General features: G+C 49.0%; 1 protein-coding gene across 1 annotated transcript; it reads left to right on the plus strand.

Moving 5' to 3' along the window:
* The first annotated feature begins 11730 nt into the window (after positions 1 to 11730).
* On the plus strand, positions 11731 to 12558 carry LOC129381919 (uncharacterized). Its single transcript, XM_055065184.1, has one exon. It carries the CDS (start codon positions 11731 to 11733, stop codon positions 12556 to 12558), a length of 828 nt encoding a protein of 275 aa, XP_054921159.1.
* Positions 12559 to 12927: the final 369 nt, after the last annotated feature.

Genomic DNA, 12927 nt, shown 5'->3' on the forward strand with positions numbered 1-12927 from the left:
TAACATCAGGTTATCTTCGAGCGCGAGGTCTGGAGGCGTCCTCTGAGTAGTGCTCTATGGTCGCTTTCACGCGCAAAGCAATGAAACCGTACGTAATCAGCATTAATGGACATCCGATTGCCTACGAGAACGCGCACCGCTTTCTAGGAGTGATAATAGATCAAGACCTTTTCTGGAGTCCTCATATCTCCTACCTAAAAAGGAAATTAGTCATGACAACCCACGTGCTCAGATTTCTTGCGGGAAAGTCATGGGGGCGTCTGTGAGTGCGATGCTCCAACTCTATAACGCACTGTTCCTCGGTATCCTGCGCTGTAGCTTACCTGTACTGGGTGGAAACGGTCAGACCAACCTCCGTGCCCTCCAATCTGTACAAGCTCAAGCACTGAGAATTTGTCTTGGTCCTCCCAGATGTGCATCCAAGGCAGCAACAATAGCCATCGCACATGACCACCCCATCGATACGTATCTTCAAGTTGATGCTTAAAGGATGCATATCAGGCACTTCGCCCGACTTCCATCGCATCATCTCGCCTCCCTTCCTCCCGCCCGACGTCGTTCAACGTTTCGCGGGATTATTGCCACCAACCATGGAAGTTTACCGTCAAACTTCACGCCTGCAGCACGACCATCTCTACCGCTGTGGTGCCTCCATCCACTCTAGGCTCGTGTTACTCCCGCTATTAAAAAGAAAACGGAGATGTCAAATTTCGCCCTCAAACCAACCGTGCTTTCATTCCTACATGACAGGCACAAAGGACGCATCCACGTTTACACGGACGTTATTAACACAGGCATGTAGTTAAGCAGCACACAAGTAGGAGCGATGTGCAGCACTGGCATCACATATGTAATCTAGCTTTCTTTAAAACGTGATGTGGTGTAAATAAATTTATTGACGGCACAGTGCTACTCCGTCCGTAAACGTGTCGCAGAAATTGTGGTCAAAATTATTTACGCGCTATCTGTCATGAGGCCAACAACGTTCGTCTGTGCTGTCGATGAAATGTTATGGTTCAGGGTTCAGTTCAACTTGTATTCAGAATACACGGAAAAAACAAAATGCAGATGTAACTCGCTTTAGATGAAAAATTCGTTGCCCAGCGATTCCTCTGCGAATGGCATACACTATTTTCTTCGTGATTAATGACAGGCCACGTGTGTCCAAAATATCACCAGTTTAGACAGCAGTCCCAACGCATTGCATAACTTTATTGTACGACACTGCGAGTACTTGTGCTTGTTCTATTTTACATGAGCACTCTTTACATGCCAACCACTGTCTTGCTGTCTAGCCTTTTCTTGGAATTGTGTCCGGGAAATGGCTTTGCTTTCGTTATGGAATGAAAAGAAAGACAGTTTCTTTCACCCAATAAATAACTGAGTCGTTTGCTCATCAGAATCGCTCGATGACGCTAAATAATTTTCTTCAAATGCTTGGGGCCACGTAAATACTTAAGGAAATAAAGAAAAGATGGTGTAGTGGAGTCTGGAAGAAGTGAAGCTGAAAGGTCGAACAATTAAAGTAACATTTTATCTTGAAATATGGCTGGTATTTATCGCGCGCGAGCCGGCCACTAGTTTTGTTTCACATGATTCCTCCTCGTCAAGCACGGAACGCACGAGTATGTGACGCCCGAAACACACACACACAAAAAGAAAAGGCGGGGGAGAGGGACCTGTCGCTGCACACGCCATGAGTGACTCCTCCGTGGACTCGTATTGTTCCTGCTGTCGACTACGACTTTATGTGACATGGAACTAGAAACGTTTTATAGCGTAGAAGTTCCTTTTGAATTTCATATTTATTCAAATTCCACAACAAAAATTTATGTGGCTCGTCTTTAAGAAGCAGCGAAATTTTGAAACTAAACAGTCATGCCTAATGGTTAGTGTGAAACACAATTTACGACTGCAACACCCTAACTGGCCGGAACGAAAAACGAGTCCGAGACTGTGAGGCCTCACAATGGGAACAGTGGCGACACCTGCTTAGGCAAGTTTGATAAGAAACACATTAGGAAATTTGACTACTCGACCCCCCCCCCCCCCTGCTGACACAGTCTGTAACATTCACCTTTCATAAGCTTACTGCTACATCATCCGAAATAGCTGATCGGTCAACTTGCGCATCAGGGACCATGCGATATCCCCAATGTGGTTGCAAGCATTCGCTGCATCCAGGTAGTGAAAAAGCGCTCGAACTGCTTTCTGCGCTAATGAACTGTGAGGCCAGGCTCCCAAGATCTTCGCTTCCGTAAATGGCCTGTCATCCAGTGTATTCAAGGCACACTGGGGAGTCTCACGTTGGTTATCGAAGCGAGAACAGTGGCCCAGAAGGTGACTGATGGTCTCTTCACACTTGCACTTAGCGCACGTTGGTGAATCCGGCATTCCAATACGATAGCTGTAGGAGTTGGTGAATGCAACTCCTACCCACAGCCGACACAGCAGTGTTGCGTCACGTCGTGGAATATTCGCTGGTAATTTAAGTTTCAGTGATGGGTCGAGGCTGTCTAAACGACACTTACAGTTCTGTGGTGTATGCCAGTAACATAACATGATGGTACGAGCGAGACTACGAAGCTCCCTTGCAGCGTCGACTCTCGATAAAGGTATAAGGAGTGTCGGTGAGCCAGCCTGGGCACGTCGGGCAGCGTCATCGGCGAGGTGGTTACCATGCCACAATGTCCCTGCAGCCACTGAAATATGATATCATGTCCTCGTTCAGAAGCGCAATGGCAGGTTTCGTTGATTTGTGACACCAGCTGTTCATAATTGCCACGTAGTAAACTTCGCAAGGTCTGGAGGGCTGCTTTCGAGTCACAATATATTGCCCATTTGTTGGGCGGTTCTTTTTCAATATATTCGACAGCAGCGCGAAGAGCGGTCAGTTCGGAACCTGTAGATGTCGTTACGTGTGAAGTCTTAAACTTGATGACGACCGATTGAGATAGTAGAACAACGGCGCCCGTAGAATTTTCCGAGACGGAACCATCCGTGCAAACATGGATTCGGTTAGCGTATGAACGATGCAAAAGACTGAAGGCAACAGACTTGAGTGCCCGACTATAGACATCCTACACCTAAGTTCCCTCTCTCTCTCTTTCACTCCCCATTCCCCTCCCCACCTGTAGGGTAGCAAACTGGACTCAGTCTGGTTAACCTCCCTAACTTTCCTTCTTTCTCTCTCTCTCTCTCTCTCTCGCTGCATCCAATGATTATTTACCCTATGTGAGCGCAAGAACTGCGAATTCGTTTTCACCTTCAAGATAGGAAACACGTGTGAATGCACGATCGGTGTCGCTGCACTCCAATGAAATCGCGTTTTTTTCGGCCCTTTGGCCAGACGCCAAGATTTTAAATCTTAATTGGGATTATGATTTCCTTTCCGCCTCCTCTGTTTCGACGCATTTCTTATTGGCTTGCGGAAGCAAATTTGGCCAACAATTAGCGCTTCGCCCATGCCCGCCCATGCTTCGGTCCCCCCCCCCCCCCCCCCATGCGCTCTACCTGTGCTGTTATTTGGAAACGGAAAATAAGTGTCCGATGATTACGATACTCTCTTATGCGAAATTTAAGCGCAACTCGATACGGCTTTTAATTTCGCGACATATGAAGGCAAACAAGTTGAGACCAAAATCACCGCACCGACTGGCAGTGGGCCAGTGCCATCAGCGCCTTCGCAGAGGAAAGGGGGGTCTGGGAACGGTGACAAGATGAACGACATTGGAGCCAGCTGTGGAGAAAACGACGACGAACAAGCGATCACTGGAACAAGCGCTTTTGAGGGTTGACGCCCAGAGATGCCGCCACTCAACTAAGGAACGGGCGCCAAAGAGCTGTGCTTCAAAGCTATTTGTCCAATTGTAACACCAACTGCGAAAATAAATTGATGGGGTTTTCTTGGGAGGAAGTTTTTAAAAGGCAGCCAATGTTGCAGAAGTTTGAGGCTTGGAGCATCAACCATAATACAATTGGGCCCTAATGGACATATTTGTGGTTTTGAATATGCATTATTTGCATTTGGGCCAAATTTTGCCTCGTGTGCCAGCGATCTTTACAATATTTCAATTGCGAATACAGTCACCTCTTTCACTGTTGCAAAGTTTTCATACTTCACAGCGATGATGGATGAATAAATGAATGAATGAGTGAATGAATGAATGAATGAATGAATGGATGGATGGATGGATGGATGGATGGATGGATGGATGGATGGATGGATGGATGGATGGATGGATGGATGGATGGATGGATGGATGGATGGATGGATGGATGGAAAGAAGAATTTTATTGTGAGTCATGAGATACGCGATTTTCGACCAGCGGGCTGCTCCCACGTTCGGACGGGCAGGCCAAGCCTGGCCGCCTCATCGTGGGCTCTCTGGATGGCCCAGATTTGGTCCCCGTAGTCAGAGCTTAGCAGTGAGGTATTCCATATTGACTGGTCTGCTTGATTTGTGCCTCGTAACGAGGGGCATCGCCAGTGCATATGTTCTAAGTTAGCTGACTCGCCGCACTGAGAGCAGGTATTACTAGTATGCGTGTCTGGATAGATCGAGTGTAATGAAAATGGGTTCAGCTGTATCCCCATGTGCAAAAGTCTGAGAGTGATTGTCTGCGCTTGAGACAGTTCCTAACGTGGAAGCGGATAGACCCTCCTACTAAGGTAAGAGTGTTGGGTGACCTCGTTGTAAGTGTTGGGAGAATCTCTGTTGTAGCGTGTCATGGCATGGAGGGATTCTTCATGGGCACGAAACGTCAGACCTCGTGTCCCGGAGTTGGCCAGCTCATTTAGGTTGGCGAACCTTTCTTCAGGGGACCCCATGTGTGCTGGAAACCACGTTATTGTATGTGTGCTGATCGTTTTGCCCTTGAAAATGCGGTGGGCTTCCTTGGTGATGGAGCCGGCGATAACACCTAACATTTGCTTGGTTATAAATTTTGCTATTGGCATTACCAGAAATGTACCGCTTCCCTAGAAAAGTGATAAGGAAATCAATATTGCACAAAATATTGATTGAAAACATGACTCCAGTTTCTTTCAGCAAATTCATCATATTGGGTTCACAAGACAACATTCCTGCCCACGAGGTATACAAAATGCTTCCAATACGGGCTTCTAGAGGGTAGTGAACCATCACAATTCTTGCTTGGCCAAAAATATGAAGCTTACAAAGACGAGTAAGTAGTTTCTGAAAGCTTGCCTAATGCCTCACAAAATATGTAAAACAGATCTCGTGAAAGGCGATTCAGCGGTGTTTTCATCAGACGGACCAAGCAAGATGCACTCCTCAGAAACACGAACCTAAACTGATCTTAATTATGCAACAATGTTTGTGAGTCATGACTTACATGAAAAGCAGTCTCTGCGCCTGGAACAGAGGACAGTATCACGGCGCATCAACGGCGCGAAGCAGTAAATCGTGTGCAGTGCTAAAGACTTTTGTGTCTTCTATTCGCCGTGAGTGCTTTTCTTGAGACAGTAATTAAATTTCGCAAGTAGCTTTACTTTTGAATCCGGCCGTTACGTAGTGTTCTCTTTATCTGGAGTCCAGGTACTGGCATTTTAGCGCGAAGCTTTCTTTGTGAGCTTTTCCGGACTTTACTGGTGACGGCTGAGTGCTGCAGTCTTCACGAGTAGCCCGCACACAGTAAAACACTACCATCTCTACTACCCTTACCGTTGTCCCGGCGGCTGGTCCCCGTTCTTTTACGGAATTACGCAGCAACAAAGCAAATCATATCTATATATCCTCACTGCAAGAAATATACGTCATAAAAAGCATATTGTTTTCGTTAAAGCAAACCTTTCTGGGCCTAACTTTCTATGCTTTGGTGTTTTGTGTATCTGCTTGGTAGTAAATAACACTGGAAGTGTAGTCTAATGTAGCGCGATCTCAAGGATTACCCCGCTCTAATTGGCGCGAAACTTCAATACAGTGTCTTAAAAAAGAGAGATGATCTCGATGACAGCACAATACGAGGTCAGGTGGGTCACGTGTTGGGTGTCTGCATGTTTTACCGTCTTCACCAGGAGACAGTTAATTGGACGGGGCTGAATGCTGGGCAGTATATAAAGATTAGCTTGTCATTTCCTTAACTGCTTCGCAAAAGCTTCGCTTCTTTTATTCCAGAATATGGGTTGAATTTGTGTAATATCTTTTCATTTAGTGTCTCCGCAGATAGAGTCGCTGTTACTGTACCGATGATTCAATGTTAATTGATTTCCTTTATGTTTTTACTTTACTTCTCTCTTTTGCTACAATGAAGGCCCTGCGTGGCCAAGAACTGACGGGCTGGACGCCTGGCGTGCCTAAGTATCCAGGATAGGTCCGCAGGTGATGAGAACAAACTTTATTTTTTTCTTTAAGTTAAACTGCTGCTGATGACTTACTGTTGATTCCTGCATTAGGTTGAATACGCTTTGAAATCAACTTCAGAATACCAATCAAATCTTGCCAGGTGCAATTCCAGATTGAGCAAGAGGTACGTGAAAACGAGAAAAAATGCGTTTTACGACAAAGCTGCGACCTCTGCGAGGAACCACTCTGTTTTTATTATCTCATCCTTTATATCAAGGAAGTTTCTACCGTATTGTCACATACAACTATGTACCGCTGGGGACTAAAGGACGTTGGGAGGTGAAAAGGAGGCTGAAGTGTCTCGAGGATCGGTAGATGGTGTTGCTCTGGCTACTGAGCTACAACTTTGTAACTGTACATATTTTAAATAAATATATTTTCTTCCGTAACATTTTGGCGGACGTGCGGGGTACTCTCGCCACAAGCCGGCCCTGGATCTTCACAGCGGGCGTCACATCGGTTCCGCTGTGATGGCTACTGACGCTGCCTCCGCCGCTCAGACACCAGCGAAAGTAGTGCTAACCCAGCTACGTCAACTGGGAATCTTCATCGGCATGGCAAGGTCGGCGTCGAATACTGGCTGAAGTCGTATAAGCGCGTCGGTAAGCACAAGTGGGATGCCACACTTTTGCTGGCCAACGCGATCTTTTGCTTGGGAGGAACCGCGAAGGTATGGTTCGAGACGCATGAAGCCGACATTAGAAGCTAGGACTCCTGCAAGGAAAAGCTACGAGATCTTTTCGGAAGACCTGTTCGACGTCAAATGGAGGCCAAGAAAGAGCTACCGTGTTGTGCCCAGACATCAACCGAATCTTACGTCGTGGATAGTCAAGACGTTCTTGCTCTCTGCCGTAAAGTAGACGCTGACATTGGAGGCCGATAAGGTTGGACACATCTTGAAGGACACATCTTGAAGGAGTTTCTGCTTTGCAGGAACTGCTCAACAGCTGAGTCCATCATTAAATAATGCCGGAATTTTGAGCAAGCGAAGAGCAAACGCATCCTACAACGCTTCGACCGCCTTCCGAGTACGGCTGCCACTTCCTCCTGCAACGATCCTTCGGCGTCACATCCACGTACAACCCCAAGCTTGACAAAGGGCATCCGTCGCGAACTTAAGTCTATGGCTCGAAGTTCTGATTGCCGCCGTACGCATGACAACATGACCATCTCGCTCATTCGAGGTGTTGTTCGCCAAGAAATTGCAAACATCGACATCCAGTCTGCCATCCTCCATGTCCCACCCCTACCACTCTTGTCATTGCCTCTGCTGCACCTCGACAGTCGTTCCCGAATCGATATTGGAACCCCTCTGCGTGACGAACACCGGATGACAGACCAATTTGCTTTGCTTGCTCCCAGGTCAGTCACGCCTCCGGCCACTGCCGTAATAGCCGCTGGTACTTGTCGCCTCGACCATATCTTGATTGCCGCTTCAACCGAGACCCTCGGCCTCTGTCGCCCCTCTGTGAACCATACCATGCTGGCCTTCCCTCTGGGCATACACCACTAGCCGCTCACCTTCACCGCAACGCCGTCAGTCCCGTTCGCCTACACCTCGACGTCCCTCGTTCCAATGCAACGCGGGCCGCTTCTCGGGAAACTAAGCAATGCCACCCCCGGAGGTGAGGCTGCATTGACGACTCGGACTGCAAAGCCTCTGCTGACCCCTCCTGTTCCACCGAACATTGTTGAAATTTTTGTTGAGGATATACCCGTTCAAGCCCTCAAGACATTGGCGCTCAGTTTTCGTTTATGCGATGAGATCTCCGTAACCATCTCGGTATAGTCCTGACACCTGCCTAGTCGCCTGCCATCCGAGTAGCTAATGGCGGTACAACAGCCGTGATGAGAATGTGCGCCGCCCGTGTTACCATTGCCGGCCGTCCAGTGTTAGTCCTGTTCACTGTACTGGCCGAGTGTCCCAACGAATTGATTCTTGGAATCGACTTTCTGACTGCCGATTTCGCACTTATTGAATGTGCAACCGGCATCCTTCGCCTTGAACTGCCCCATTACTTTGCCGACCCGACCCACGACCACAAGTCCCGACTTGGTTCTACTGAATTTGTTCGACTGCAACCTGATGCTGCGACTAACGTCCTCATGTCGCCTTGTCCACCACTTCGAGATGGTCCTTACGTGGTGTCACCACTTTGCTACGTCCTCTTGGCAAGTAAAATAGCAATTCGAAGCTCACTTGTAACTCTTGTGAACAATCGAGCGTGGCTTCCTCTTCTGAACTTTCATGCGTGTCCGTAAGTGCTAGCTGAGGGTGTATCTCTCGCTGTGCTGTCCCCTTTGGAAGACTGTGGATTAGCTGCTATCACGCCTGAACCATGATTCGGCACTGCTGCAGCTTCAGCCTCTCCTAATTCACGCAACAAGTTTATTCAAATGATAGCTGCTGATCTACGGCCTGCTTACACCGACGCCCCTCGCTACATTCTCATGTCCTATGAAGACATCTTTGATTTTGGCAATCGCCCGCTAGGTCGAACCCGTGTCGTCCCCCATCCAATCCACACTGTTGACGCTCCTCCTATACACCGGCGGCCATACCAGGTGTCTGCACCTGAACGCCAGGTGATCCAAACGGAGGTGGACAAAATGATCTCCACAGGTATTATCGAGCCTTCCTGCAGTCCGTGGTCGTCACCTGTCCTTTTGGTTAAAAGGAAGGAGAATACCTGGAGATTTTGTATCGATTACCGTCACCTCAATAAGATTACCAAAAAGGACGTGTATCCGCTTCTGCGTATTCATGACGTGCTGGAGTGCTTACACAGTGCCAGTGATTTATCGTCGATTGATTTGCGCTCTGGTTACTGGCGAATCGCAGTGTGTGAACGGGATCACGAAAAGACCGCCTTCGTCACCCCAGATGGTCTCTACAATTTTAAAGTCATACCTTTCGGACTATGTAATGCCCCTGCTACCTTCGAGCGCATGGTTCACTCTGTTCTGCACGGATTCAAATGGACCACATGCTTGTGCTACCTTGATGACGTCATTGCTTTCTCACCGACGTTTGAGAACCACCTCCACCGACTCTCAGCTATCCTTTCTGTATTTCGTCTAGCTGGCCTACAACTCAATTCTGCAAGATGCCATTTCGGCCACCGCCAAATACGAGTATTTGATCACTTGGTTGGCGCTGCTGTCGTCCACCCTGATCCTGATAATGTTCGTGCCGTTGGTGACTTTCCACTTCCGCGTTCTTCTACCTATGTCCGAAGTTTCCTAGGGCTGTGTTCCTATATTCGGTGATTTATCCAGAACATTGCCGAAATAGCTCGTCCTCTCACAGACCTCCTAAAGAAGGACGCCACTTTTCATTGGAGACTCTACTAGGCTACATCATTTTCAACGCTTATCAGTCGCCTTATGAATCCACCCGTGTTAGGTCATTTTGATCCGCATGCCTACACAGAAGTTCGCACTGGTGCAAGCGCCCATGGCAGTGACGCTATCTTGTTCCAACGACAGCGGGACACCACTCACGTGATCGCGTATGCTGGCCGTCTTCTTTCAGCACCAGAGCGCAAGTACTCCATAACAGAACGTGAATGCTTGGCCTCTGTCTGGCCCATTGCTATGTTCCACCCTTACCTGTTCGGTCGACATTTCACCGTCGTGACAGATCATCATGCGTTGTTGGCTATCCTGACTCAGAGACCCGACAGGCCGTCGTGGCCGCTGGGCTTTACGCCTGCAAGAGTACACCTTTTCCGTGCCCCAAAAATCTGGGCGGCTACATAAGGACACCGACTGCCTCTCCCGCTATCCTGTCGACCCTCCCGATGACACCGAAACCGATACAAAAATCTGCGTTTTGTCGATCTCCGACTTCTCACACATCAGCGACGAGCAGCCTTCGAACGCCTTACCTTGGAGCAACAGGACGTTTCCCTCCGTGTGTTTGTTCTCCAGGATGGGACCTTATACCGACGCGATATGAATCCACATGATGCTAAACTGCTTCTAGTCGTTTCCCAGCATCTGCGCTCGACGATTCTCTCGCAGTTACATGATGTGCCCACCACTGGTCATTTGGGTGTCTCCCATACGTTAGACCGAGTGCGCAGGCCATTTTTCTGGCGTGGGCTATATCGCTCAGTTCGAAGCTACGTCGCAGCCTGTGGACTTTGCCAACGCCGCAAGAAGCCTCCATTGTCTCTCGTTGGGCACCTTCAGCCTATAGATATCCCCAGTGACCCATTTTCCCGCGCCAGCCTGCGCCTCCTTGGCCCATTTCCAAATTCATCCACGGGCAGCAAGTGGGTGGCCGTTGCAACGGACTATACCACGTGTTAGGCCATAACGCGAGCCCTCCCTCTGCGCAACTGATGCGTCTGCTTTTCTCCTTCATGAAGTTATCCTACTTCAATGTGCCCCACGTCAGCTACTCACTGATAGAGGCCGTTGTTTTAATTCTAAGGTTATCGATGACCTTCGTTCTTGCTCCACGTCCCACAAGTTGAAGACAACTTACCACCCACAGACAAACGGACTTACCGAGCGTCTCATCCGTACATTCACGGACATACTCTACATGCAAGTGTCTGATGATCACCGGGATTGGGACTGCACCTTACCCTTCGTGACGTTTGCTTACAATTCGTCGCGTAACGATATTACTGGTGATTCTCCGTCCTATCTACGGTATGGCCGTGACCCACCCATGCCTCTTGACTCGCTGCTCCCTTCCGGTGCCAACACTACCAAGTTCTATGCTCACGACGCCATTGTTCGCGCGGCCCGAGCACGTCGCATTGCCCGTGACCGTCTTCTGGCGTCTCAGACTATCCAAAAACACCGTTACGACAGTCGTCGTCGGGGCGCTCATTCAGTCATAGGTCACTTGTCCTGCTGTGGTTTCTTTCCCGTCGCGTCGGCCTTTGCGAAAAACTGCTGCCCAGATACGTCGGGCCATACCGAGTTCTTCGCTAAGTCACCCGCCTCACATATGAGATATCACCTGTGACTTCGACGTCTTCTACCCCACCAAGAACTGATATCGTGCACGCTTCGCGACTAGGGCCCTGTAGCATCGCCAAGAAAAGCCAACCTACAAGCAGCGGCCCCCACGCGCATTACAGAAGAATCCTGGTGCGATAACGGGGAGGGGAAGAGGAGGGCCACGGGAAGCGCGGCGCTCGACACGGAGTGGAATAAACCTTCCTTTGAGTTTATCCGAGTCCAGTCTTCTTATCTCGAACAGAGATAACTCCCGCGCTGGCAGCAGGCATTACAATGTGGCGACGAGGACCATCCAATTTTAAAAAGCCCACACGGCACCAGAAGAGGCCAAGAAACAAATCAGCGGACGCCAATCAAGAAAAAAAAAAACCCACGCAAGATGAAAGCCATGCTGCCCGCCTTCCCACCATTTGACCCGTACTCGGACCCTACGTCACTCGCCCAGCGGTGGACGAAATGGCAAGCCCGTTTTGAGAACTTTCTACTAGCAGCAAACATACAGAATGCAGCCCGCAAACGCGCTATGCTGCTGCACTACGCAGGAAATGCGGCGCACGACATTTTTCTGACGCTTCCGGATCGAGGCAAGGACTATGAAACGGCGGTCGCGAAGCTGAACGCACATTTCGCACCAAGAAAGAATGCGGTCTACGAGAGGCATGTTTTTTGTCAAGCAAAACAAAGCTCCGAAGAAACAGTGGACCAATTTCAAGTCAGACTCAGAAAGTTGGCTGCGACATGCGAGTTCGCGAACGAAGAACAAGAAATCGTATCGCAAATGATAGAAGGCACCAATTCGGCTAAGCTGCGCCGCAGTGCACTACGAGAGCGCGATGTCACGCTGGAGAAACTCATGGAAATAGGCCGCAGCCACGAGACAGCAGAGTTTCAAGCAACCAGCATGGAAGGCCGCGAGCGCTTTGAACTCGCGCAGAAAGTCACAAAGAAGAAGCAGTGGCATCGCAATGCATCTTCGAGTAACCAGTCAGAACACAAGCTGTCGAGCAATCGTCCAGAGAACAAGCAAGCTGAGAAGTGCAGCTGTTGTGGAGGAGCGTGGCCTCTCAAAAGAGGGAAATTTAGCTGTCCAGCATGGAGTGCTACTTGCCACAAGTGTCAAAAGAAAAACCACTTCGCCAAGTTCTGCAGACAAAGACCTACTGTACACTCCATTGACGTCACGGGCACTCCCGCAACCACACAATAGGACACAAGCATGGAGGATTACGTTTTACACATGCAGAGTCGCAGGCAAGAATTACCAGTGGTAACAGTCAAAATCAACGACACACCACTTGAGTTTTGTGTAGACTCTGGAGCAGGTGTCAACGTCATCGGAGAGACAACGTGCCAAAAGCACCTACAGACGATGCAGCTAGAGCACACAACCACAAAGCTGGTGCCATATGGAGTCACCCAAGAAATCCCAGTCATGGGAAAGTTTTCTGCAACGTACCGTGCTCTAGACCAAGTCATCGAAGCGACAGTATACGTTGTAAAAGGGACACATCGATCGCTTCTGAGCTACAAGACAGCTTCTGATCTAAAGCTCATCACAATACTCCAGCTGGTCACA

Source organism: Dermacentor andersoni, chromosome 10, assembly GCF_023375885.2.
Source record: "Dermacentor andersoni chromosome 10, qqDerAnde1_hic_scaffold, whole genome shotgun sequence".
Taxonomy (NCBI): domain Eukaryota; kingdom Metazoa; phylum Arthropoda; class Arachnida; order Ixodida; family Ixodidae; genus Dermacentor; species Dermacentor andersoni.

Excerpts from the sequence above, each read along its gene's own strand:
- LOC129381919 (XM_055065184.1), top strand. The coding sequence starts at position 11,731 with ATGAAAGCCATGCTGCCCGCCTTCCCACCATTTGACCCGTACTCGGAC.